Source organism: Arachis stenosperma, chromosome 2 (genome assembly GCF_014773155.1).
Source record: "Arachis stenosperma cultivar V10309 chromosome 2, arast.V10309.gnm1.PFL2, whole genome shotgun sequence".
NCBI classification, from domain to species: domain Eukaryota; kingdom Viridiplantae; phylum Streptophyta; class Magnoliopsida; order Fabales; family Fabaceae; genus Arachis; species Arachis stenosperma.
In genome coordinates, this window is record NC_080378.1 from 118,827,215 (window position 1) to 118,853,469 (window position 26,255).

Here is a 26,255-nt window from a genome sequence, read left to right on the forward strand (position 1 = left end):
TAGCAGCAAATGAACAAAAGGAAAAAAAAAAGAAAAAAAAAAAGAAGAGCATGGGCTATTGTTTTGAATGATAAGTAGTTGGTTGATGCACTTCAAAGTCTGTGACGTTCTTAGGAGAGGAATCTAAGTATATAACTCTTGATGATACAGAGTGCTGCCTTCCCAGTTTCCATGTCTACCTATTTTTCATTGCCTCTCATATTTGATTTGAGGTGGAAACTTTTATTGATTCTCAAAAATCTTAGTGTTACTATTTAAATCTTCACTTATCATTTGTGGGATAAACATAGTTGTTGCTGCATTATTGACTAATTTTTGTTATTTTTCTAACGGAACATGCAATTCTTAATCAACAATGTACAATAAAATAGAGAAAAAAAAATCTTAGATCATAAAGACTTGAGGGTGCAAAATAATTAATCTCATTCCTCCAACAATAATTAATCTCATTCTTTCTCTTTTTTAATCATGCTAGATTGCATTATGATAAATTAAATAAACATGTAAATATGTGTTATGCAATTCACTTATTTTGGGGAAATAGTATAGAGGTGGTTGTCCTCCACTTATTAATCCTTAGGAGGAAGCCATATCAGTAAAAGAGACAGAGAATGAAGAAAAATGTACTTAAATCTTAATTAGGATTTAGGATCATTTAAAACTGGGATTATTATGCATTATTCTACCACAAGTGATAGATTATAAAGTAGAAACAACTTTTCCTTGTGATTCTAAAGTTATATATGCTCAAGCCATACTAAAATTGTTGATTGAAGGAAATTATATTATCAGATAAAATGCCCTATGTTATTGTAAATTATCTTTAGCAGCTAACCAATGAAAAACTCTTCTGCAAAAGATTGCAAAATTTCAGGTGAAGCACAGAAGCCTCAAGCAACATCATCTTTGCAGCCATCAATTGCTGACCATTGGAACCATTTGGAGCTTGGATTCACTCAGCCTATGATTAAAAACTACAAAATTCTCAAAAAATAAAAGAAATTCATTCTTGGTAACTTAATTATGCATGGATACATAAGTTTCATTTGTTGTTTTTTCCTTTCTAGATATGTGCAAAATATCCTTACATGGACCAATTTTATGGACTATTCTCAGCTTATGCACCTCAAATTTCGGTTTGTATTTTATCTCAAATCTGAAATCTATATATCTATATATAAATCATATCAGTGTTCTTGTAATGCATGTCTCTGCATACAAGAATCTAAATTATAGTTATGAATGTGGAAGGTAACACTATTAACACAAAAATAATAACATTGTAAATGTAAATCAGTAAATGACGGAAACTTTTAGCTTGATGTTAAATTATAGTATAAGTTACAAGTACATCTTCTAAAATTAAGTCTGTTGTAGTGTGTGTATGTATAGATATACGTATCTTCCAGTATTTATCAATGGATCTATGCATGTATGAAAAATATTTTGAATAATGCTGCCACTAAACTTGACATCAGATGATGGACCAACTTACGTGAATGCTAAGCAATACCATGGAATCATAAGGCGTAGGCAGTCACGTGCCAAAGCTGTTCTTGCCAATAAACTCATCAAACGTCGCAAGGTATGAGCATTCATTAAATAAAGAAAAAGGCTAAGGGGCCAACAACAATGTAAGTCAATATAAGCCGAGAATGTAAACTTTCTGTATTAGAAAAATAGCTACAGTGTCTTAAACTGGATTAGTAGATCTTTTAGTATTACAGTTATCTTATAATTTGTTTGTGTTGCAGCCATATATGCATGAATCGCGCCATCTGCACGCAATGCGACGGCCAAGAGGATGTGGTGGCAGGTTCTTGAACACAAGAAACTCTGCCACCAACAATGGAAATGGCAAGAGTGTAAGTGAAGCAAACAAAAAAGGACTTGGCCATCAATTACATTCTAGTGGTTCTCAGAGTTCTAAAGTCCTACCATCCTCGGCTGGAACCTTGAATTCGTTGAAGGAAACAAATGGAAGCAGTCCTAACATTTCATCAGAGGTGACAAGCATGTACTCATCAAGAGGAGGAATTGATGGATTTTCCATCAATCACATTGGAACTCCTATTCACTCCCTTGCAGATATGATGGATACTGGACATGGACATGCATGATCGTGCCCCCGAAATGGGTTTCGGCTGCGGCCGGAAACTGCTGCAACATTAATGTTTCATCTGGCAAGGATATTTAGCGAGTTTTGGTGTAGCATTGCACCAAAATCCTCGTATCCTTATCAGGCCAGATGGAAAATGCTATTTTCCTTTCTGGTGCTCGGGCAACTCATCCTTGGCTCAATTATATTCTCTATCAATTTTGAAAATATTTGTTACTTTAAAAATTTTGCATATTAACAATTCAGTGTATCTGAACACAATTTGCATCAAGATACAATGAGTTATTAATATATCAAACTTCGAAAGTTACAGATTTTTTGAAGTAGATGGAGTATATAATTATAATATTAAAATATAAATAGTAATGTAATTGTCTTTTTGCAGAGGCTTGATATTCTGAAGCAGAAAGACTAATGAATTATGATGTGTGTGTATTGTGTTTAAATCACAGCATGAATTTGGGCATTTTTATGTGTGTGCTTTTTATTATCATGTCTAGGTTTGGTGTTCTATTTATGAATTTTTGACTTTGTCAAGTAATGTATAATGTCTTCTTTGTTAGAAATAAAAATAAGATATTTGACAAATGCATATTACAACAACTGGTTTCTTCTCCGTTGCTACTTTAGTTATACTTTCTGCATAATTAACAAAAACACTTTAAAGTGAATTACAGTATTACACAGAAATTTCTAATTAATTAATCTTACTATAATAGAGCATACATATCTTCTGTATAATTAACAGAAACACTAAGAATTGAAATGGATTGAATATTTGCAATAAAAATCTTGTATTTTTACACAAAAAGCTAAGGTAATGTTTTGCTTTTTAATTTTTTTTATACTGATATGTTTATAATAAGTTGTTAATTGTTTATTGTTGTTTAGTTAGAGTGACATCGTTTAATAATTTCAAACTGACATTGTCAACGCAAAGACTTTTAGTTTCATGAAATACTAACAAAAGAATATGGGAAAAAACAATGTTACTAATTAGAGGCAATTCTTGGTCACGAATACACAATAAAGCAGAGAAAAAGGGGGCAAAAATCACAGATCACAAAGGCTCAATGGTGCAGCACAATTAATCACACTCCTCCAATACATAAACGCCAAGGTAAGTCACCAATATAACTGACATGATACATCTAAAGAAAATTTCAAAAATCCCAAAAAGTAAATACATGTCTGCAAAAGAATGTGCTAACATGAATCTTCCAAATCGGAGCATGACCATGAGGTTTGTAGAAAGTAGAAACCAAACCAAAAGTCTCAATCTTCAAAAGGGTAGGTTCCAAAAGAAAATAAAGAAGCTAAGGAATTAAATTTTCCAATGCAATGGTCACGTTGCTCAATTGTGTCCATGATTATGGATCTCCCTTGTTGGTCGATTGCTTTCTGCATGAAAGTTTCAGTCTCACGTGTTACCACCACATATAAGTTATCATATTTTTTGAGTAATCAATGTTATTGGAACATTGTAAAGTATATAAAAATGTTACTATTACTGTCTTATTTCTCAGCAATCAGCCCTGTGTATTGCATTGATTGAAATTGTTCATGGAAGAAGTTGTGTTGTTGGGTGGATGGATAATCTGAATGAGAAGGTACAAGTGTTAAGTAAGGAATGGAATAGCACATGTATAAGAATGATTAAAAATGAAGAATAAGAATAATGTAGAGAAAATGAAGAATGAAAACTCGTGAGTCAGTTTATATGCAGAGTATAAATCATGATGAAAAACATAAATAAGAATAATGTTGTGTGTATGTGTTGAAGTTGTTGGATTACCAAATCCATCTGTTATCAACTTGAATGGCGGGGATGTGGGAGATTTTGGGCCAAAGCTGTGGATCCTTCATCTGACATCGTTTGCCCAGCAAAGGGCTTCCCCAGATCATGAGTTGTATTAGAGAGGCAGGCAGCTTTTCTCCCTCCATATTCTTCAGCTTGCGACATTCAGCAATAGTTAAATATTGGAGGGAGGTGAGGTGGGCAAGTCCCTTGCATTCCAACGTCTCCACACTTTCAATGCCATCAAGTGTGAGAGACTCAAGGGAGGCAGGCAACCAACCTTCTTTTGGCAGGGACTTCACACTCTCGCCGTATTCATCATAAATGGTAAGATGAGTAAGCCCATGAAATTGCGAATTCATGAATGCTGCAGAGCTCACCAGTTTCTCGCTGTAGCTGATTTCAAGAGATCTGAGGCTACGGTGTGGATCCCCATCCCCTGTAGGACACAAATCAACAACCTCTGGGCAACCCGCTAATGAGAGATACTCTAGCTGAGGTGCTGCCATCCATAGCGTTGACACAGATTTCAAACTCCCACAATAGTAGATATATAAAGAACGGAGACATGGAAGAGAGCGTGACACCACAAGAGACTCCATCTTTTCGGAACCGGTGATACGAACACTCACGAGATTTGGAAAGGCATCCAATAACGTGAAGGATGTAAGTGAATCACAGCTGTTCTGTATTGATAGTTTCTGCAGCGAGTGATGTTGCCCATCCATTTCGAATTCTAACTCTCCACAACTCTCGATCGTCAACTGTTGTAGTGATGGGGGAATAGCACTCACTGGAAACCATATGTGGGAGGAACAATCTGAGATGCATAAAGAAGTGAGGCAACTCAGTTGTGTGTTGGTAATGGCCTCCACCACAGACCCCACTAGATGCTTTCCTGAAATTGAGTGGTAATCGCAGGACCGCTTGGAACACAACAACTCAGCTGTGCAATTCCTAATCTCAAGTGATTGCAAAGATGGAAGATGATTTGGCAAATTTCCTCTCAACATCGGACAATTCCATATGGTAAGCTCCCTAAGTCGAGGAAATGCATTCAACTCCAATGAACGCCACTCCTTCCAGCAAGGCATTGACGAAAACCTAAGAGTTTCAAGCATTGGGAATGGTGGTGTCTCCAAACAAGATTCACTCTTCTGGTAAAAGTAAAACTCAGCACCCACAGTTGCCAGACTTTCAAAATCTGAAATTTGAAGGTGCTTCAAAGAGGGCAACTGTCCAAGTGAAGGAAGCATACAGCAACTCTTGCAACGATCCAGTTTTATTGTGGTGATGTTGTGGTAGGAAGAATGTCCCACCCATTCTGGAAATCTTGTACCCCCGTAACCCTCGATCAGTAACTCTTTCAAATTAGTGTGAGGTCGTAACTTGTCAAGTATATCTCTTTCCATTTCAGAATCAACTGTATTCTCTCTACGCCACCACGACCAACCCAACATCATAGAATCAATGCCGTCCTTATCAGACATTCTTGCCATCAAAGCTTCACTGCCGTTCACCACATTCTCCAATTCGGCAATGGAAATTGATTGCTGTAGATTTACAAGTGCTCCCAATTCTGTGACCTTGTTCTCTTCACGCTTCCCAACAACATAGTCGCTTAAAAACTGCAAGTTTTTCAACTTGCTCATGCCTTTCGGCATCTCATGCAAAGGAGTACCTCTAATATCAAGATGGCGCAAATTTACAAGGTCTTTCATGCCAACAGGTAGCATTTTCAGCTTTCTACAGCCAAGCAACTTCAAGGTCTGCAAGTTGTACAGGTTACTCAACGACTCCGGCAATGCCACGATGTCCGTCCAAGAGAGATCCAAGTAACGAAGATGAATCAACTCACCTATTGAATCAGGTAGTGACTCAAGAGAAAACGTTTTGAACGACAAAGCTCTCAGGTACTTCAACTGTGACAACATGATACAAGGTGCATTTTCCATATTAAATGGAATATTCTCGTACAAATTGATTTCAAGAAATGTCCTTGTATGTTTTAGTCTATCACAAACTCCCAAAAGATTTGACATTGGATAATTGCCTTTGGCGTTATGTGACAAATGACGAGCTTTAATATCAACCTCAACTGCATTCCGAAGCTCTTCAGCTCTGAAATAGAATTCTCCAGCACATGTCATTGCTAAATCATGAACAAGATCATGCATCACAAATTTATTTTCCACGGTACTATGAGGTTGCAAAAATGATCTCGCAATTAATTCATCAAAATATTCACCACCAACTTCTTCCATAGTCTTTTTTTCTACTGGTTGCAAAAAATTCTCTGCCATCCATAACAGCATCAATTCATCCTTGCTAAATTCATAGTCCTTGGGATACAAGGAACAATAAACAAAGCACTGCTTCAAATATGAAGGAAGAAAATAATAACTTATCCTTAACGCTGGAACAACATTTATTCTGTCATTGGATAGTTCCCAGATTTCACTCTTCAGTAGATGATTCCAATATCTGATATCAGAATTTCCACGCAATATGCCTCCAAGGGTTTGAGCTGCCAAGGGCAATCCATCACATTTCTTTACGATATCTCTGCCGATTTCTTCCAGGGTTGGATTCTCCATAGAAACAGTTGACAGACGTGCATGCTTTGCAAACACCAACCAACAATCTTCATCGGACAATGATCTTAGTTCATGAGGTGAAACAGTCTGCACTAAAGAAGCCACATTTTTGTTTCTAGTAGTTATGAGAATTTTACTTCCCTTAACCCCTTTTTGAAAAGGTTTTAGAAGCTTATCCCAATCACTATAATTTTCATTCCATACGTCGTCCAAGACAATGAAGAACTTTTGCCTCGACAACTTTTTCTTTAAATCAAGCTGAAGTAAATTCAAATCTGTCAAGTTACAAGAACTTGAAGTTATTGCCTCGATTACTGTCTTGGTGACCTTGACAACATCAAACTCTTCTGACACACAAACCCAACCTCGAAAATCAAAATTCTCCTTCACTTTATCATCGTGGTAAAGCAATTGGGCCAAAGTAGTCTTTCCTATTCCTCCCATGCCCACAATGGGAATGACAGATAAATCACCATCAGCAGCATCTTCATCATCCAACAACAGTTTCAGTATGGCCTCCTTGTCTTCTTTCCTGCCACATATCTCCGATGGTTCAACAAGACATGTGGATGGAATTCTCCATGACATGTCCACCTTGGCACTCTCCTTCAGACGAAGATAATTTTTGCGTCTTACAGCAGACTCTAGTGTGCCAACTATTTTTTCTATGTCACCGGTATCTTCAATATACGAATCAACAAGGCGAGACCCAGAGGAAGAGTTACCTGGATCCCTTTGAGTGGCAGCAATAGCGGCTTTAGTGGAAAGTTCGTCGAGCAAGTCATCAGCCATAAAGAGAGCATCTTGAAGATCAACAAGCCACTTCTTCACTTTCTTGTCAGTGAACTGCTTCAGCTCAGCATCATCGAGAACAGGTCCAACATCATACAGACAATTCTGCAACCTTCCAAGCAAGTTGTTCCTTTCGAGGAAAGAGTCGTCTTCTTCAAGTATTGAAGTCAGGTTGTCCAAAACAGCATCAACAAAGGGAGAGAGGTAAGCTCCACCATAAAGTTTTTCAGCCATGGTTGAATCTCAAGTGAATCAGATCAGATGGGATCAGAACAAAGAAAGAAAGTCAACGGATGAGGGAAGTGTTTGCTTTGTGTGGTAGGTGAAGTTGATTTGACGAGGTTTATGGTCTTCGGACGAAATGATGGGATGGTGTTATGGAAGATAAACAATTGGTTTATGGTGAGTGTGCTAATCACATGCTTAAGAAAGGAATCTATGTAACTCTCCATGAATTATGATACTGTATGCTGCCTTCCCATGGCTTCTTATTTTTTTATTGGACAAACTTTGTTGTTATATTAATTTAGTAATTTAAGAACAAGCTGTAACGCATTACCAATTTGCAAACTAAAAAAAACTAGCTGTTGTTCCAATTTATCACACTCACTGGTCACTAGATGATATAATTAGAGTCAGTTAAAACTTAACTCACTGAATTTTATTTAGCTTTTTCAATTTTTATTATCTCTAAGTAATTTACATGATAGAATTTCTCTTCATGTATTCTTTCTCTTTTTGTCAACAGATTTAAAAGACTATATCAAATATCAATGATTCTACTGTATTATTAGAAAGGAACAGAGCAATAATGACTTTTAAATATGCATGCAGATAGTATTTTTGGTAATTAAAATGATTGCTATCTAATACTATCTTATTGTCTTAAATCTTATTTGTCACTTATTTGTCACTTTTTCTTTTATGTAAATTATGGTAAGACAAAGCGTTTTATTATTTACATGTAAATAATTTTATTCTAGGAAGATTTACATAAAAGAAAAGAAAGAAAAATATATAACCCGTTTTCCTTTAGCTGACAAAAGTATTCTCAGACTAGAAGTGAGCTTGGTGGAGGCGAAGAAATGATGGAGAAGAGTGGGGATGTGAGTAGAAGAAGCAGAGAGAAAGAGAGAGAAGCAGAGGGAGTATGAAGACAGAGCCTTTTGGGAGAAATTAGAAGAGTGAAACCCTTCATTCTCTTCTCCCTTCACATTTTCTGTATATAAACATTCATCATATGCACACCCATTTACAATGCAATGGTTATGTGGCAGTGTATGTTGATGGCTCTCGATAAGGTTTTGAACTAGTTCAATTTGTTCATAGGCACCAAACAGTATCCCATTAACTAAGCAAAAATAAATTTATCTGCAAAACTTTAGTTCATGTGTCTGAGATTTATTATCAAATGGTAAATTATATTTTTTCCATTAATTAATTTGGATGTCACGACTCATGCAATCAATTTTTCTTAGAACAATAAGAATGACTGTAATACAATATGAAAATGGTGAATATCATGATGACAATTGTCACGCCCGACCCGAACATGACTGGCGCTTAGGAAATTCATTCCCAGCAAGCCTCAGAAACAGATCTCACAGAAAAAAAAATCAAATACAATTCGCTAAATACTATCAACACATACTCAGATATTAGATTTAACTCAAATTCAAGAAATTCTAATAATCAACACATACTCACATACAATTTGCTAAGTACAAGAAATTCTAGTTTAAGGTTTACAACAAAATACAATCTAATAATTCCATATAACTTTCAAGTTGGTAGAACTATATATACAGATGTTTACAAAACAATCCATCTCAAATCAATATGGTTAGACCTTCCTATGACGCGTGGAACACTTTACAAAGATTTATCAAGATATATACACAATACATCATGCCCTTGAACAATAAAAGCTCACCAACTCAAGAAAAAACTAGAATGAATCTGATGGAACAAAATTAGGATCAAGGTTCTATTTTGAAAAAAAAAAAGAAAGAACAGCAGAATGAGTTTTGCAACTCAGTAGTAAACAAAGCATCCATAGCCTACACGAGACAATGGTACAACTATAACGCACTTGACTAAAGTAAATCTATTATAGTATTAGTGAATAAAATATATTCAAACACATAAATAAATCCACTATAATAATAGGGATAGAAATATATTCCAACGCACAGATAATTAATTTTAGATGTCAAATATTCAAGCTTTTAATATTTTTTTTATGTAAAAATAAGCAAAAGGTTATCTAATCCAAAAAAATTCTCAGAACAATAGATGGAAATCACACTTAAAAGCTTTTCTTTTTGTGAATTCTGAAAAAGACATGTTCCACTGATTTTGTAGTCATGAGGCAGACAGTACCATTTCATCTCATATGGTCCTGAAAATGTAATTATATTCGATCAAGGTGCACCAAATCTTGCGCCTACTGTCGCTAGTTGCAGTTTCTATCACAAAACCTTCTAAAACCTCTCTTATACATACAAAATATAATTAGGCTATGAGTCGTCAACAATTTAAAAGTGCAGCATCAATCAAGTACATATATATATATATATAACAATCTAAAACTTCATCCAAAATTCAATTACATCAGAAAATATTTACTGTAACTAAACATTTCATTGGCAAATTCGATTAGTTTCAAAACAAAATATTATGTCTCATGTGAGAAGTTTATTCTATAAAAATAACAATTATAATATTGTTCTAATAATTAATTATTCAAGTAATTAGTTTTCGACTTAACCTTTATAATTATAAGAACTATATGATATTAGAATCTAATTACATATACAGAGTTTACTCACAATTTGGTCCCAAAGAACCAAAGAAATCGAATCCGGAGTGCCAAATTAAAGGTTGAAATTCCGCGGTTGTTGTCGGGGTTTTATGGCGACAACACTAAACAAAGAAAGCAACGATCATGATAGAAGGCGACGAAAGCAGCAAGGTAGTGTTGGACATTAATGGCTCCACCAGCGGTCTGCAGTTTGGCGGCGAGCTCCAGTTCCGGGAAACCAGAGCGTGACAGTGACGGAGCAAAGCAGGAGCAGCTCCGACGAGCCTCCTCCCTTCAACCCAACGGCAACACAGCTCTAGTTGGCACCAGTGGCAGCCTCCTTCCACGGCAATGGCAGCAGAGGCGTCAACAGTGGTGGCCGTTGCTTCCTCCTCCTCGAGCTCCGGTGAGACTAGACATCGAGCTCACCCCCTCTCTCCCTTCGTAGCTTTCTCTCTCTCTCTCTATGCTGACGGCAACGGCAACACTCAACCCGCCGGTGTCATCCCCACTTCATCCTCTCTTTTTTTTTCTTTTTTCTTTCTTTCTCCTCCTCTGTTCTCCGTCTCATTCTCTTCTCTTTTCGTTTCTTTTCCGAGTGTGTGGCGGGAGAGAGAGGGGTTTGTGCGCGTGTGGATAGGGTTCAGAGAAGGGAGAAAAATATCATGGAGTGGGTTCCACCATTTAATTTACTTATTTATTATTTATTATTATTATGATTTTTTTTTTAGTTATTACAGCAATGAAGGTGCATTTCCTGTATTCTTGTAGCGCTTCCTTGCAAGCTGGAGCTGCTGGACCAAGACAGCCATGAGCCATGTCCAAGAACACTTGGTGAAGCTTATTGAGACTCCTCTCTATATTAATCACTGTCTTATGCCTCTCTTCAATCTCTTTGATTGTGTCCATGATTGTTGTTCTCCCTTCTTTCTCAAATTCTTTCTGCAACAAAGTTTAACCTTCCCAGTACATTTAAGTTATCAAATTGTTTCTATTCCAATATCATAATAACCAAATAGTGAAACAATTTTCATTCGAGCTTCCTAATAATGATTACATGGACCAACTTGCTTCTTCCACTAATAGGCAACAACAATTCTTGGATAAAGGACCTACAACACAATTTACCATCTTTCCAGGTACTTGTTATTTTTTATTTATAATATTATTGTTCTTTACAATCTTTGTATATCAATTTAGTAATTTATATGAATTGTTAAAGTTAATAAGATATAGTTGTGATTAGTAATTGACGATTTCATATATATAAGTACTAGTTATGCTTCATCTTTTTGGCACCAAAAATTTGGGAGATAGATATAATAATCATTCTAGATTGCATTATGATAGATTAAATAAACATGTAAATATGTGTTATACAATTCACTTATTTTGGGGAAATAGTATACACGTGGTTGTCCTCCACTTATTAATCCTTAGGTGAGACAGAGAATGAAGAAAAATGTACTTAAATTTTAATTAGGATTTAGGATCATTTAAAATTGGGATTAAGTAGAAACAACTTTTCCTTGTGATTCTAAAGTTATATATTCTCAAGCCATACTAAATTGTTGATTGAAGGAAATTATATCATCAGATAAAACTCCCTATGTTATTGTAAATTATCTTTAGCAGCTAACCAATGAAAAACTCTTCTGCAGAAGATTGCAAAATTTCAGGTGAAGCACAGAAGCCTGAAGCAACATTATCTTTGCAGCCATCAATTGCTGACCCTCGGAACCCTTTTGAGCTTGGATTCACTCAGCCTATGATATAAAACTACAAAATTCTCAAAAAATAAAAGAAATTCATTCTTGGTAACTTAATTATTCATGGAAACATAAGTTTTATTTTTTGTTCTTTCCTTTCTAGCTATGTGCAGAATATCCTTACATGGATCAATTTTATGGACTCTTAGCTTATGCACCTCAAATTTGGTTTGTATTTTATCTCAAATCTCAAATCTATATATCTATATATAAATCATATCAGTGTTCTTGTAATGCATGTCTCTGCATACAAGAATCTAATTTATAGTTATGAATGTGGAAGGTAACACTATTAACACAAAAATAATAACTTTGTAAATGTAAATCAGTAAACGATGGAAACTTTTCGCTTGATATTAAATTATAGTATAAGTTACAAGTACATCTAAAATTAAGTTTGTTGTTGTAGTGTGTGTATGTATAGATATACGTATCTTCCAGTATTTATCAATGGATCTATGCATGTATGTAACATATATGAATAAAGCAGTGGCTTATGATGCTGCCACTAAACAAGACATCAGATGATGGACCAACTTACGTGACCATGGAATCATAAGGCGTAGGCAGTCACGTGCTAAAGCTGTTCTTGCCAGTAAACTCCTAAAACGTTGCAAGGTTTGAGCATTCATCAAATAAAACAATTCAATTAATAAGCCAATTTAAGCCGAGAATGCAAAACTTTCTGTATTAGAAAAATAGCTGCAGTTTCTTAAACTGGATTAGTTGAATTTTTTAGTAATAGAGTTATGTTATAAGTTGTTTGTGTTGCAGCCATATATGCATGAATCCGCCATCTCCACGCGATGCGACGGCTAAGAGGATGTGGTGGCCGGTTCTTGAACACAGGAAACTCTGCCACCAACAATGGAAACGGCAAGAGTGGAAGTGAAGCAAACAAAAAAGGACTTGGCCATCAACTACATTCTAGTGGTTCTTAGAATTCTGAAGTCCTACAATCCTCGGCCGGAACCTTGAATTCGTTTAAGGAAATAAATGGAAGCAGTCCAAACATTTCATCAGAGGTGACAAGCATGTACTCATCAAGAGGAGGAACTGATGGATTTGCCATCAATCATATTGAAACTCCTATGCACTCCTTTGCAGATATGATGGACATGGCATGATCATGTCCCCGAAATGGGTTTCGGCTGCGGCAGGAAACTGTTGCAACCTTAATGTTTGATCTGGCAAGGATATTAAGCGAGTTTTGGTGTAGCATTGCACCAAAATCCTCGTATCCTTGTCAGGCCAGATGGAAAATGCTATTTTCCTTTCTGGTGTTCAGGCAACTCATCCTTGGCTCAATTATATTCTCTATCAATTTTAAAAGTATTTGTTACTTTAAAAATTTTGCATATTAACAATTCAGTGTATCTGAATACAATTTGCAACAAGATACAATGAGTTATTAATATATCAAACTTCTAAAGTTACAGATTTTTTGAAGTAGATGGAGTATATAGTTATAATATTAAAATATAAATAGTAATGTAATTGTCTTTTTGCAGAGGCTTGATATTCTGAAGCAGAAAGACTAATGAATTATGATGTGTGTGTATTGTGTTCAAATAACGGCATGAATTTGTAGCGTTTTTATGTGTGCGCTTTTCATAATCATGTCTAGTTTTGGTGTTCTATTTATGAATTTTTGACTTTGTCAAGTAATGTATAATGTCTTCTTTGTTAGAAATAAAAATAAGATATTTGACAACTGGTTTCTTCTCCGTTGTTACTTTAGTTATACTTTCTGCATAATTAACAAAAACACTTTGTCTATGGATAATCTGTATGAGAAGGTACAAGTGTTAAGTAAGGAATGGAATAGCACATGTATAAGAATGATAAAAAATGAAGAATAAGAATATTGTAGACAGAATGAAGAATGAAAACTCGTGAGTCATTTTATATGCAGAGTATAAAGCATGATGAAAAACATAAATATATTGAGGGAATAAGAATAATGTTGTGTATGTATGTGTTGAAGTTGTTGGATTACCAAATCCATGTGTAATCAACTTGAATGGCGGGGATGTGGGAGATTTTGGGCCAAAGCTGTGGATCCTTCTTCTGACATTGTTTGGCCAGCAAAGGGCTTCCTAAGATGATGAGTTGTATTAGAGAGGCAGGCAGCTTTTCTCCCTCCATATTCTCCAACTTGTCACAATACAGAATACTTAGTTTCTGGAGGGAGGTGAGGTGGGCAAGTCCCTTGCATTCCAACGTCTCCACACTTTCAATGCGAAACAGTGTGAGAGACTCAAGCGAGGCAGGCAACCAACCTTCCTTTGGGAGGGATTTCACACTCTCGCCGTATTCACCATGAATGGAAAGATGAGTAAGCCCATGAAATTGTGAATTCTTGAATGCTGTATAGCTCACCAGTTTCTCGCTGTTGCTGATTTCAAGAGATCTGAGGCTACGGTGTGGATCCCCATCCCCTGTAGGAGACAAATCAACCTCTGGGCAACCCAGTAATGTGAGATCCTCTAGCTGAGGTGCTGCCATCCATAGCGTTGACACAGATTTCAAACTCCCACAATGCGTGATGCTTAAATCACAGAGAGATGAAAGAGAGCGTGACACCACAATACACTCCATGTTTCCACAGTAGCTGATTTCAACACGCACGAGATTTGGAAAGGCATCCAACAACAAGAAGGATGTAAGTGAATCACAGCTGTTCTGTATTGATAGTTCATGCAGCGAGTGATGTTGCCCATCCATTTCGAATTCTAATTTTCTGCAATCCCGTATCCTCAACTCTTGTAGTGATGGGGGAATAGCAGTCACTGGAAACCATATCTGGGAGGAACAATCTGCAATGTATAAAGACGTCAGGCAACTCAGTTGCGTGTGCATTGTGGCCTCTACCGCCGACTCCACGTGATGGTTTCCTGCAATTGATAGCTCACGCAATAAAGGAGGTAGCTCCCCAATTCTCACTTCATTCCCGCCTTCTATCCTTAAAGAGGTCATTGCAGGAGATCTTGGAACACACCAACTCAGCTGCTTGCAATTGGTAATCTCAAGTGATTGCAAAGATGGTAGATGATTCGGCAAATCTCTTCTCAACATGGGACAGCTATGTATTGAAAGCTCCCGGAGTCTCCGAAATGCATTGAACTCCAGTGAACGCCACTCCTTCCAGCAAGGCATTGAACTAAACAGAAGAGTTTCAAGCATTGGGAATGGTGGTGTCTCCAAACAAGATTCACCATTCTGGTTAAAGTAAAACTCAGCACCCACAATCTCAACACTTTCAAAGCCTATAATTGTTAGGTGCTTCAAAGAGGGCATTTGTCCAAGTGAAGGAAGCATACAACAATTCCGACAACAACCCAAAAAGAAATCACCCAGTGTTATTTTGGTGATGTTGTAATAGGAAGAATGTCCCATCCAATCTGGAAATGTTGTACCCCTGTAACCATAGATATATAACTCTTTCAAATTAGTGTGAGGTCGTAACTTGTCAAGTATATCTCTTTCTGTTTGGGAATCAACTGTATTCTCCTCTTCATTCTCCGACCAACTTAACGTTATAGAATCAATGCCATCCTTATCAGACATTCTTGCCTCCAAAGCTTCACTGCTGTTCACCACATTCTCCAATTTGCCAATGGAAATTGATTCGTGTAGATTTGCAAGTGCTCCCAATTCTGTAATCTTGTTCTCTTCACGCTTCCCAAAAACATAGTCACTTAAAAACTGCAAATTTTTCAACTTGCTCATGCCTTTCGGCATCTCATGCAATGACCGAGTCCCTCTAATATCAAGATGGCGCAAATTTACAAGGTCTTTCAGGCCAACAGGTAGCATTTTCAGATTATAGCAGGAATACAATTTCAAGGTCTGCAAATTGTATAGGTTACCCAACGACTCCGGCAATGTTGCAATGTAGGTATGAGACAAATTCAAGTAACGCAAGTGAATCAACTCACCTATTGAATCAGGCAATGACACAAGAGGAAAGTTTTTCAACGACAAAGCTCTCATGTACTTCAACTGTGACAACAAAATACAAGGTGCATTTTCCATGTTAAATGGGATCCGTGACTCCAAATTGATTTCAAGAAATGTCCTTGTATGTCTTACTCTATCACAAACTCCCAAAAGATTTGACATTGGATAATTGCCTTTGGCGTTATGTGACAAATGACGAGCTTTAATATCAACCTCAACTGCATTCCGAAGCTCTTCAGCTCTGAAATAAAATTCTCCACCACATGTCATTGCTAAATCATGCACAAGATCATGCATCACAAATTTATTTTCCTCGGTACTGAGGTTGCAAAAATGATCTCGCAATTAATTCATCAAAATATTCACCACCAACTTCTTCCATGGTCTTTTTTCCTACTGGTTGTAAAAAATTCTCTGCCATCCATAACAACATCAATTCATCTTTGCTAAATTCATAGTCTTTGGGATACAATGAACAATAAACAAAGCACTGCTTCAAATATGAAGGAAGAAAATAATAACTTATCCTTAAAGCTGGAACAACATTTATTCTGTCATTGGAGAGTTCCCAGATTTCACTCTTCAATAAATGATTCCAATATCTGATATCAGAATTTCCACGCAATATGCCTCCAAGGGCTTGAGCTGCCAATGGCAATCCATCACACTTCTTTACGATATCTCTGCCGATTTTTTCCAGGGTTGGATTCTCCACAGAAACAGTTGAAAGACGTGCATGCTTTGAAAACACTAACCAACAATCTTCGTCAGACAATAAATTTAGTTCATGAGGTGAAACAGTTTGCACTACCGAAGACACATTTTTATTTCTAGTAGTTATGAGAATTTTACTTCCCTTAACCCCTTTCTGAAAAGGTTTTAGAAGTGTATTCCAATCATCATAGTTTTCATTCCAGACATCGTCCAAGACAATAAAGAACTTTTGCCTGGACAACTTTTCTTTTAAATCATACTGAAGTAAATTCAAATCTGTCAAGTTACAAGAACTTGAAGTTATTGCCTCGATTACAGTCTTGGTGACCTTGACAACATCAAACTCTTCTGACACACAAACCCAACCTCGAAAATCAAAATTCTCCTTCACTTGGTCATCTTGGTAAAGCAATTGGGCCAAAGTAGTCTTTCCTATTCCGCCCATGCCCACAATGGGAATGACAGATAAATTACCATCAGCAGCAGCATCATCGTCCAACAACAGTTTCAGTATGGCCTCCTTGTCTTCTTTCCTGCCACATATCTCCGATGGTTCAACAAGACATGTGGATGGAATTCTCCATGACATGTCCACCTTGGTACTCTCCTTCAGACGAAGATAATTTTTGCGTCTTACAACAGACTCTAGTGTGCCAACTATTTTTTCCATGTCACCAGTATCTTCAATATACGAATCAACAAGACGAGACCAGGAGGAAGAGTTACCTGGATCCCTTTGAGTGGCAGCAATAGCGGATTTAGTGGAGAGTTCGTCGAGCAAATCATCAGCGAAATAGAGAGCATGTTGGAGATCAACAAGCCACTTCTTGACTCTCTTGTCAGTGAACTGCTTCAGCTCAGCATCATCAAGAACAGGTCCAACATCATACAGACAATTCTGCAACCTTCCAAGCAACTCAAGGGAAGAGTAGTTTCCATTGAGGACTGAGTCATTTTCAAGTATTGAGGACAGGTTGTCCAAAACAACATCAACAAAGGGAGAGAGATAAGCTCCACCATAAAGTTTTGCAGCCATGGGTGAATCTCAAGTGCAGCAGATCAGAACAAAGAAAGAAAGGCAATGGCTGAGGGAAGTGTTTGCTTTGTGTGGTAGGTGAAGTTGATTTGATGAGGTTTATGGTCTTCGGACAAAATCATGGGATGGTGTTATGAAAGATAAACAATTGGTTAATGTATTGGTGAGTGTGCTAATCACATGCTTAAGAAAGGAATCTATGTAAGTCTCTATGAATCGTGATACTTAGTGCTGCCTTCACATGGCTTCTTATTTTTTTATTGGACAAACTTTGTTGTATTAATTTAGTAATTCATGAACAAGCTGCAACGCATTACTAATTTGTAAACTAAAAACTAGCTGTAGTTCCACTTTATCATACTCACTGGTCACTAGATGATATGATTATAGAGTCGGTTTAAAACTTAACTCACTCATTTTTTTTAGCTTTTTTAATTTTTATTATCTCTAAGTGATTTATATGATAGAATTTCTCTTCATGTATTCTTTCTCTTTTTGTCAACAGATTTAAAAGACTGTATCAAATATCATTGATTCTACTGCATTATTAGAAAGGAACAGAGCAATAATGACTTTTAAATATGCATGTAGATAGTATTTTTTGTAATTAAAATGATTGCTAGCGAATACTATGTTATTGTCTTAAACCTTATTTGTTACTTATTTGTCACTTTTTCTTTTATGTAAATTATGGTAAGACAAAGCGTTTTATTATTTACATGTAAATAATTTTATTCTAGGAAGATTTACATAAAAGAAAAGAAAGACAAATATATAACCCGTTTTCCTTTAGCTGACAAAAGTATCTTAGACTAGAACTGAGCTTGGTGGAAGCGAAGAAATGATGGAGAAGAGTGGGGATCTGAGTGGAAGAAGCAGAGAGAAAGAGAGAGAAGCAGAGACAGTATGAAGACAGAGCCTTTTGGGAGAAATTAGAAGAGTGAATCCCTTCATTCTCTTCTCCCTTCACATTTTCTATATATAAACATTCGTCATATGCACAGCCATTTACAATGCAATGGTTATGTGGCAGCATATGTTGATGGCTCTTGATAAGGATTTGAACTAGTCCAATTTTTTCATAGGCACCAAACAGTATCCCATTAACTAAGCAAAAATAAATTTATCTGCAAAAATTTAGTTCATGTGTTGAGATTTATTATCAAATGGTAAATTATATTTTTTCCATTAATTAATTTGGATGTCACGATTCATGCAATCAGTTTTTCTTAGAACAATAAGAAGGACTGTAATACAATATGAAAATGGTGAATACTATGATGGCAATGAAGGTGCATGTCCTGTTCCTGGTATTTTTGTGGCGCTTCCTTGCAAGCTGGAGCTGCTGGACCAAAACAGCCATGTCCAAGAACACTTGATGAAGCTTATTAAGACTCCTCTCTATATTAATCACTGTGTTATGTCTCTCTTGAATCTCTTGGATTGTGTCCATGATTGTTGTTCTCCCTTGTCTCTCAATTTCTTTCTGCCACAAAGTTTAACCTTCCCACCACATATAAGTTATCATATTGTTTCTATTCCAACATTATAATAACCAAATAATGAAACAATTTTCATTCGAGCTTCCAAATAATGATTACATATACCAACTTGCTTCTTCCACTAATAAGCAACAAGAATTCTAGTATAAAGGGCCTACAACACAATTTACCATCTTTTCAGGTACTTATTATTTTTTGTTTTATAATACTATTGTTTACAATCTTTGTATATCAATTTAGTAATTATATGAATTGTTAAAGTTAATAAGATATAGTTGTGATTAGTACTTGACGATTTCATATATACAAGTAGTAGTTATGCTTCATCTTTTTGGCACAACAAATTTGGGAGATAGATATAATAATCATGCTAGATTGCATTATGATAAATTAAATAAACATGTAAATATGTGTTATACAATTCACTTATTTTGGGGAATTAGTGTAGAGGTGGTTGTCTTCCACTTATTAATCCTTAGGAGGAAGCCATATCAGTAAGACTTGATATTCTGAAGCAGAAAGACTAATGAAGTATGATGTGTGTTATTGTGTTTAAATAACAGCAAGAATTTGTAGCATTTTTAGGTGTGTGCTTTTTATTATCATGTCTAGGTTTGGTGTTCTATTTATGAATTTTTGACTTTGTCAAGTAATGTATAATGTCTTCTTTGTTAGAAATAAAAATAAGATATTTGACAACTGCATATTACAACAACTGGTTTCTTCTCCGTTGCTACTTTAGTTATACTTTCTGCATAATTAACAAAAACACTTTGAAAGTGAATTACAATATTACAGAGAAATTTCTAATTAATTAATCTTACTATAATAGCATACATATCTTCTGTATAATTAACAAACACTAAGAATTGAAATGGATTGAATATTTGAAATAAAAATCTTGTATTTTTACACAAAAAGCTAAGGTAATGTTTTGCTTTTTATTTTTTTTATACTAATATGTTTATAATAAGTTGTTAATTGCTTATTGTTGTTTAGTTAAAGTGACATCATTTGATCATTTCAAATTGACATTGTCAAGCAAACACTTTTAGTTTCATGAAATACTAACAAAAGAATACGGGAAAACAATGTTACTAATTAGAGGCAATTCTTTGTCACCAATACACAATAAAACAGAGAAAAAGGGGGGAAAAAAAATCATAGATCACAAAGGCTCAATGGTGCAACACAATTAATCACATTCCTCCAATACATAAAAGCCAAGGTAAGTCACCAATATAACCGACATGATACATCTAAAGAAAATTTCAAAAATCCCAAAAAGTAAATATATGTCTGCAAAAGAGGCATGAATCTTCCAAAACGGAGCATGACCAAGAGGTTTGTAGAAAGTAGAAACCAAACCAAAAGTTTCAATCTTCAAAACGGTAGGTTCCAAAAGAAAATAAAGAAGCTAAGGAATTAAATTTTCCAACGCAATGGTCACGTCGCTCAACTGTGTCCATGATTATGGGTCTCCCTTGTTGCTCAGTTGCTTTCTGCATGAAAGTTTCAGTCTCACGTGTTACCACAACATATAAGTTATCATATTTTTTGAGTAATCAATGTTATTCGAGCATTATAAAGTATATAAAAATCTTACTATTACTGTCTTATTTCTCAGCAATCAGCCCTGTGTATTGCAATGATTGAAATTGTTGGGTGGATGGATAATCTGTATGAGAAGGTACAAGTGTTAAGTAAGGAATGGTATAATAGCACATGTATAAGAATGATTGAATGAAGAATAAGAATATTGTAGACAGAATGAAGAATGAAAACTCGTGACTCACTTTATATGCAGAGTATAAATCATGATGAAAAACATAAATATATTGAGGGAATAAAAATAATGTTGTGTGTGTATCTGTTGAAGTTGTTGGATTACCAAATCCATCTGTCATCAACTTGAATGGCGGGGATGTGAGAGATTTTGGGCCAAAGCTGTGGATCCTTCTTCTGACATCTTTTGCCCAGCAAAGGGCTTCCATTGATGCTGAGTCGTATTAGAGAAGCAGGCAGCTTATCTCCCTCCATATTCTGCAACTTGCGACAAAACTGAATACTTAGTTTCTGGAGGGAGGTGAGGTGGGCAAGTGCCTTGCATTCCAACGTTTCCACACTTTTCATGCTAAACAGTGTGAGAGACTCGAGCGAGGCAGGCAACCAACCTTCCTTTGGGAGGGACTTCACACTCTCGCCGTATTTACCATCAATGGTAAGATCAGTAAGCCCATGAAATTGCGAATTCATGAATGCTGCAGTGCTCACTAGTTTCTCGTCGATTTGAAGAGATCTCAGGCTACGGTGTGGAACCCCTGGAGCACACAAATCCATCTCTGGGCAATCCAGTAATATGAGATCCTCTAGTTGAGGTGCTGCCATCCATAGCGATGACACAGACTTCAAACTCCCACACTTGTAGATATGTAAAAAACGGAGACATGGAAGAGAGCGTGACACCACAATACACTCCATCTTTTCACAGAACTCGATATTAACACGCATGAGATTCGGAAAGGAATCCAACAACGAGAAGGATGTAACTGAATCACAGCTGTTCTCTATTGATAGTTCCTGCAACGAGTGATGTTGCCCATCCATTTGGAATTCTAGTTTTCTGCAACGCCGTATCGTCAACTCTTGTAGTGATGGGGGAATAGCACTCACTGGAAACCATATGTGGGAGGAACAATCTGCAATGTATAAAGACGTCAGGCAACTCAGTTGCATGTGCACTATGGCGTCTACCGCCGACTCCACGTGATGGTTTCCTTCAATTGATAGCTCACGCAGTAAAGGAGGTAGCTCCCCAATTCTCACTTCATTCCTGCCTTGTATACATAAAGAGGTCATTTCAGGAGATCTTGGAACACACCAACTCAGCTGCTCGCAAATCCTAATCTGAAGTGATTGCAAAGATGGTAGATGATTGGGCAAATCTCTTCTCAACATGGGACAGTTAATTATTGAAAGCTCCCGGAGTCTCCGAAATGCATTGAAATCCAGTGAACGCCACTCCTTCCAGCAAGGCATTTTCTCAAACGAAAGAGTTTCAAGCATTGGGAATGGTGGTGTCTCCAAACAAGATTCACCATTCTGGTTAAAGTAAAACTCAGCACCCACACTTCCCAGACTTCCAAAATCTGAAATTTTAAGGTGCTTCAAAGAGGGCAACTGTCCAAGTGAAGGAAGCATACAGCAATTCCTGCAATGAACCAGTGTTATTTTGGTGATGTTGTGGTAGGAAGAATGTCCCACCCAATCTGGAAATATTGTACCCCTGTAACCCCACATATATAACTCTTTCACATTAGTGTGAGGTCGTAATTTGTCAAGTATATCTCTTCCCATTCCGGAATCAACTGTATTCTCTCTATTCCACGACCAACCCAACATCATAGAATCAATGCCATCCTTATCACACATTCTTGCCTCCAAAGCTTCACTACTGTTCACCACATTCTCCAATTTGCCAATGAAAATTGATTCGTGTAGATCTGCAAGTGCTCCCAATTCTTTAATCTTGTTTTCTTCATGCTTTCCAACAACATAATCACTTAAAAACTGCAAACTTTTCAAATTGCTCATGCCTTTCGGCATCTCATGCAACCCAGTCCTATCAATATGAAGATGACGCAAATTTACAAGGTCTTTCATGGCAACAGGTAGCATTTTCAGCTTTCTACAGGAATACAACTTCAAGGTCTGCAAATTGTATAGGTTACCCAATGACTCTGGCAATGCCACGATGTCCGTCCAAGAGAGATCCAAGTAACGCAGATGAATCAACTCACCTATTGAATCAGGCACTGACTCAAGAGGAAACCTTTTGAACGACAAAGCTCTCAGGTACTTCAACTGTGACAACATGATGCAAGGTGCATTTTCCATAGTGAATGGAATCCACTCGTTCAAATTGATTTCAAGAAATGTCCTTGTATGTTTTACTCTATTACAAACACCCAAAAGATTTGACATTGGATAATTGCCTTCGGCGTTATGTGACAAATGACGAGCTTTAATATCAACCTCAACTGCATTCCGAAGCTCTTCAGCTCTGAAATAGAATTCTCCAGCACATGTCATTGCTAAATCATGCACAAGATCATGCATCACAAATTTCTTTTCCTCGGTACTATGAGGTTGTAAAAACGATCTCGCAATTAATTCATCAAAATATTCACCACCAACTTCTTCCATGGTCTTTTTTCCTACTGGTTGTAGAAAATTCTCTGCCATCCATAACAACATCAATTCATCTTTGCTAAATTCATAGTCCTTGGGATACAAGGAACAATAAACAAAGCACTGCTTCAAATATGAAGGAAGAAAATAATAACTTATCCTTAATGCTGGAACAACATTTATTCTGTCATTGGAGAGTTCCCAGATTTCACTCTTCAGTAAATGATTCCAATATCTGATATCAGAATTTCCACGCAATATGCCTCCAAGGGCTTGAGCTGCCAAGGGCAATCCATCACACTTCTTTACGATATCTCTGCCGATTTTTTCTAGGGTTGGATTCTCCACAGAAACAGTTGAAAGACGTGCATGCTTTGAAAACACCAACCAACAATCTTCATCAGACAATGATCTTAGTTCATGAGGTGAAACAGTTTGCACTACAGAAGCCACATTTTTATTTCTAGTAGTTAAAAGAATTTTACTTCCCTTAACCCCTTTCTGAAAAGGTTTTAGAAGTGTATTCCAATCATCATAGTTTTCATTCCAGACATCGTCCAAGACAATACAGAACTTTTGCCTGGACAACTTTTCTTTTAAATCATGCTGAAGTAAATTCAAATCTGTCAAGTTACAAGAACTTGAAGTTATTGCCTCGATTATAGTCTTGGTGACCTTGACAATATCAAACTCTTCTGACACACATACCCAAGCTTGAAAATTGAAATTCTTCTCTACTTCGTCATCATGATAAACCAATTGGGCCAAAGTGGTCTTTCCTATCCCCCCCATGCCCACAATGGGAATGACAGATAAATCACCATCAGCAGCAGCATCATCATCCAACAACAGTTTCAGTATGGCCTCCTTGTCTTCTTTCCGGCCATATATCTCCGATGGTTCAAGGAGAGATGTGGATGGAATTCTCCATGACATGTCCACTTTGGCACTCTCCTTCAGACGAAGATAATTTTTGCGTCTTACAACAGACTCTAGTGTGCCAACTATTTTTTCCATGTCACCAGTATCTTCAATATACGAATCAACAAGACGAGACCAGGAGGAAGAGTTACCTGGATTCCTTTGAGTGGCAGCAATAGCAGCTTTGGTGGAGAATTCGTCAAGCAAATCATCAGCGAAATAGAGAGCATCTTGGAGATCAACAAGCCACTTCTTGACTCTCTTGTCAGTGAACTGCTTCAGCTCAGCATCGTCAAGAACAGGTCCAACATCATACAGACAATTCTGCAACCTTCCAAGCAACTCAAGGGAAGAGTAGTTTCCATTGAAGACTGAGTCATCTTCAAGTATTGAAGTCAGGTTGTCCAAAACAGCATCAACAAAGGGAGAGAGGTAAGCTCCACCGTAAAGTTTGTCAGCCATGATTGAATCTCAAGTGCAGCAGATCAGATGGGATCAGAACAAAGAAAGAAAGGCAATGGATGAGGGAAGTGTTTACTTTGTGTGGTAGGTGAAGTTGATTTGATGAAGGTTTATGGTTTTCGGACAAAATCATGGGATGGTGTTATGACAGATAAACAATTGGTTAATGTATTGGTGAGTGTGCTGATCACATGCTTAAGAAAGGAATCTATGTAACTCTCCATGAATCATGATACTTACTGCTGTCTTCACATGGCTTCTCAATTTTTATTGGACAAACTTTGTTGTATTAATTTAGTAATTCAAGAACAAGCTGTAAGGCATTGCCAATTTGTAAACTAATAACTGGTTGTAGTTCCACTTTATCACACTCACTGGTCACTAGATGATATAATTATAGAGTCAGTTTAAAACTTAACTCACTCAATTTTATTTAGCTTTTTTATTATCTCTAAGTGATTTATATGATAGAATTTCTCTTCATGTATTCTTTTTCTTTTTGTCAACAGATTGAAAGACTATATCAAATATCAATGATTCTACTGTATTATTAGAAAGGAACAGAGCAATAATGACTTTTAAATATACATGTAGATAGTATTTTTGGTAATTAAAATGATTTCTAACTAATATTATCTTATTGCCTTAAACTATATTTGTTATTTCTTTTTCCTTTTTTCTTTCATGTAAATTATAGTAGGATAAGAAAGTTCCACTAAATCTTAATTATTATTTAGGATGACTTAAAATTGAGATTATTATGCATTATTCTACCACAAGTGATAGATTATAAACTAGAAACAACTTTTTCTTGTGATGCTAAAGTTATATATGCTGAAGCCACAGTGAAATTGTTGATTGAATGAAATTATATTATCAGATAAAAATGTCCTATATATGTTATTGTAGATTATCTTTAGCTAACCAATGAAAAAATTTTCTCCAAAAGATTGCAAAATTTCAGGTGAATCCCAAAAGTCGCAAGCAACATTATCTTTGCAGCCATCAATTGCTGACCCTCGGAACCATTTTGAGCTTGGATTCACTCAGCCTATGGTACAGAAACTCTAAAAAAATAAAAGAAATTGATGTTCTTGGTAACTTAATTATTCATGGACATAATAAGTTTCATTTCTTGTTTTTCCTTTCTAGATATGTGCAAAGTATCCTTACATGGATCAATTTTATGGACTCTTCTCAGCTTATGCACCTCAAATTTCGGTTTGTATTTTATCTCAAATCTATATATCTGTATATAAATCATGTCCATGTTCTTGTAATATTACTGTTTTTTGTAATGCATGTCTCTGCATAACAAAAATCTGAATTATAGTTATGAATGTGGAAGGTGGCAATATTAACACAAAATTAGTAACAACATTGTAAATAGAAATCAGTAAATGGCTGAAACTTATAGCTTGTATTATTGAGTGGAGATGTGTGAAGTGAATGTTGATTTATATAGTAAACAAAAGAGTGGGTATGAAAGAAGAGGATGAATTATGTTTTATTATTCAATTTATACCTATTAAAGAAAATAACATTAACATTGAAGCCATATAGTATAGAGGATATGAAAAGTATAGAG

General features: G+C 36.2%; 6 protein-coding genes across 11 annotated transcripts; 2 read left to right on the forward strand and 4 right to left on the reverse strand.

The window, feature by feature from the left end:
* Window positions 1–1,070: 1,070 nt before the first annotated feature.
* LOC130963605 (nuclear transcription factor Y subunit A-2-like) lies at window positions 1,071–2,290 on the forward strand (the record flags this gene model as incomplete). Its single annotated transcript, XM_057889706.1, is given in 4 exon segments — window positions 1,071–1,143; window positions 1,449–1,585; window positions 1,755–2,111; window positions 2,114–2,290. Coding segments are annotated over 4 exon segments (651 nt in total), but the record flags the coding sequence as incomplete, so codon positions are not given.
* Window positions 2,291–3,092: 802 nt separating this feature from the next.
* Window positions 3,093–7,774, reverse strand: LOC130961430 (putative disease resistance RPP13-like protein 1). Of its 3 annotated transcripts, none has more exons than XR_009079542.1 (3): window positions 3,915–7,774; window positions 3,631–3,717; window positions 3,093–3,520 (listed from the first exon to the last, which is right to left on the reverse strand). XR_009079542.1 is itself a non-coding variant. In XM_057887317.1 (2 exons), coding segments are annotated over exons 1-2 (3,627 nt in total). In that variant the 5' UTR covers window positions 7,541–7,774; the 3' UTR covers window positions 3,093–3,716. The 3 variants fall into 3 exon arrangements, 1 of the variants encoding a protein (XP_057743300.1); XR_009079543.1 differs by having other exon boundaries at window positions 3,625–3,717; XM_057887317.1 differs by having other exon boundaries at window positions 3,093–3,717.
* Window positions 7,775–9,927: 2,153 nt separating this feature from the next.
* LOC130960723 (uncharacterized) lies at window positions 9,928–13,548 on the forward strand. 4 transcript variants are annotated; one of them, XR_009079226.1, is made up of 5 exons: window positions 10,109–10,779; window positions 10,881–11,248; window positions 11,774–11,926; window positions 12,369–12,496; window positions 12,653–13,548. XR_009079226.1 is itself a non-coding variant. In XM_057886171.1 (4 exons), exons 1-4 carry the CDS (start codon window positions 10,461–10,463, stop codon window positions 11,879–11,881), a joined length of 543 nt encoding a protein of 180 aa, XP_057742154.1. In that variant the 5' UTR covers window positions 9,928–10,460; the 3' UTR covers window positions 11,882–12,058. The 4 variants fall into 4 exon arrangements, 3 of the variants coding, with proteins under 3 accessions (XP_057742154.1, XP_057742153.1, XP_057742155.1); XM_057886171.1 differs by lacking the exons at window positions 12,369–12,496; window positions 12,653–13,548 and having other exon boundaries at window positions 9,928–10,779; window positions 10,881–10,943; window positions 11,196–11,248; window positions 11,774–12,058; XM_057886170.1 differs by lacking the exons at window positions 12,369–12,496; window positions 12,653–13,548 and having other exon boundaries at window positions 9,930–10,779; window positions 10,881–10,943; window positions 11,196–11,248; window positions 11,771–12,058.
* Window positions 13,549–13,810: 262 nt separating this feature from the next.
* LOC130963606 (disease resistance protein RGA2-like) lies at window positions 13,811–16,111 on the reverse strand. The gene has a single exon (XM_057889707.1). The coding sequence runs from the start codon at window positions 16,109–16,111 to the stop codon at window positions 13,874–13,876; it is 2,238 nt and encodes a 745-aa protein (XP_057745690.1). The 3' UTR covers window positions 13,811–13,873.
* A 34-nt stretch (window positions 16,112–16,145) lies between these two features.
* LOC130960722 (putative disease resistance RPP13-like protein 1) lies at window positions 16,146–17,778 on the reverse strand. Its single transcript, XM_057886168.1, has one exon. The coding sequence runs from the start codon at window positions 17,589–17,591 to the stop codon at window positions 16,146–16,148; it is 1,446 nt and encodes a 481-aa protein (XP_057742151.1). The 5' UTR covers window positions 17,592–17,778.
* Window positions 17,779–20,268: 2,490 nt separating this feature from the next.
* LOC130960720 (putative disease resistance RPP13-like protein 1) lies at window positions 20,269–25,158 on the reverse strand. Its single transcript, XM_057886166.1, has 3 exons — window positions 20,985–25,158; window positions 20,700–20,771; window positions 20,269–20,595 (listed from the first exon to the last, which is right to left on the reverse strand). Coding segments are annotated over exons 1-2 (3,684 nt in total). The 5' UTR covers window positions 24,668–25,158; the 3' UTR covers window positions 20,269–20,595; window positions 20,700–20,770.
* Between the last annotated feature and the right edge of the window lie 1,097 nt (window positions 25,159–26,255).

Coding starts and splice junctions, on each gene's coding strand:
- LOC130961430 (XM_057887317.1), bottom strand. CDS start 7,540: ATGGCTGAAAAACTTTATGGTGGAGCTTACCTCTCTCCCTTTGTTGAT.
- LOC130960723 (XM_057886170.1), top strand. CDS start 10,461: ATGGCAGCAGAGGCGTCAACAGTGGTGGCCGTTGCTTCCTCCTCCTCG. Junction 10,780..10,880: donor AGGGAGAAAAATATCATGGA/GTGGGTTCCACC, acceptor GTATTCTTGTAG/CGCTTCCTTGCAAGCTGGAG. Junction 11,249..11,770: donor ACAATTTACCATCTTTCCAG/GTACTTGTTATT, acceptor ACTCTTCTGCAG/AAGATTGCAAAATTTCAGGT.
- LOC130963606 (XM_057889707.1), bottom strand. CDS start 16,111: ATGACATGTGGTGGAGAATTTTATTTCAGAGCTGAAGAGCTTCGGAAT.
- LOC130960722 (XM_057886168.1), bottom strand. CDS start 17,591: ATGGCTGCAAAACTTTATGGTGGAGCTTATCTCTCTCCCTTTGTTGAT.
- LOC130960720 (XM_057886166.1), bottom strand. CDS start 24,667: ATGGCTGACAAACTTTACGGTGGAGCTTACCTCTCTCCCTTTGTTGAT.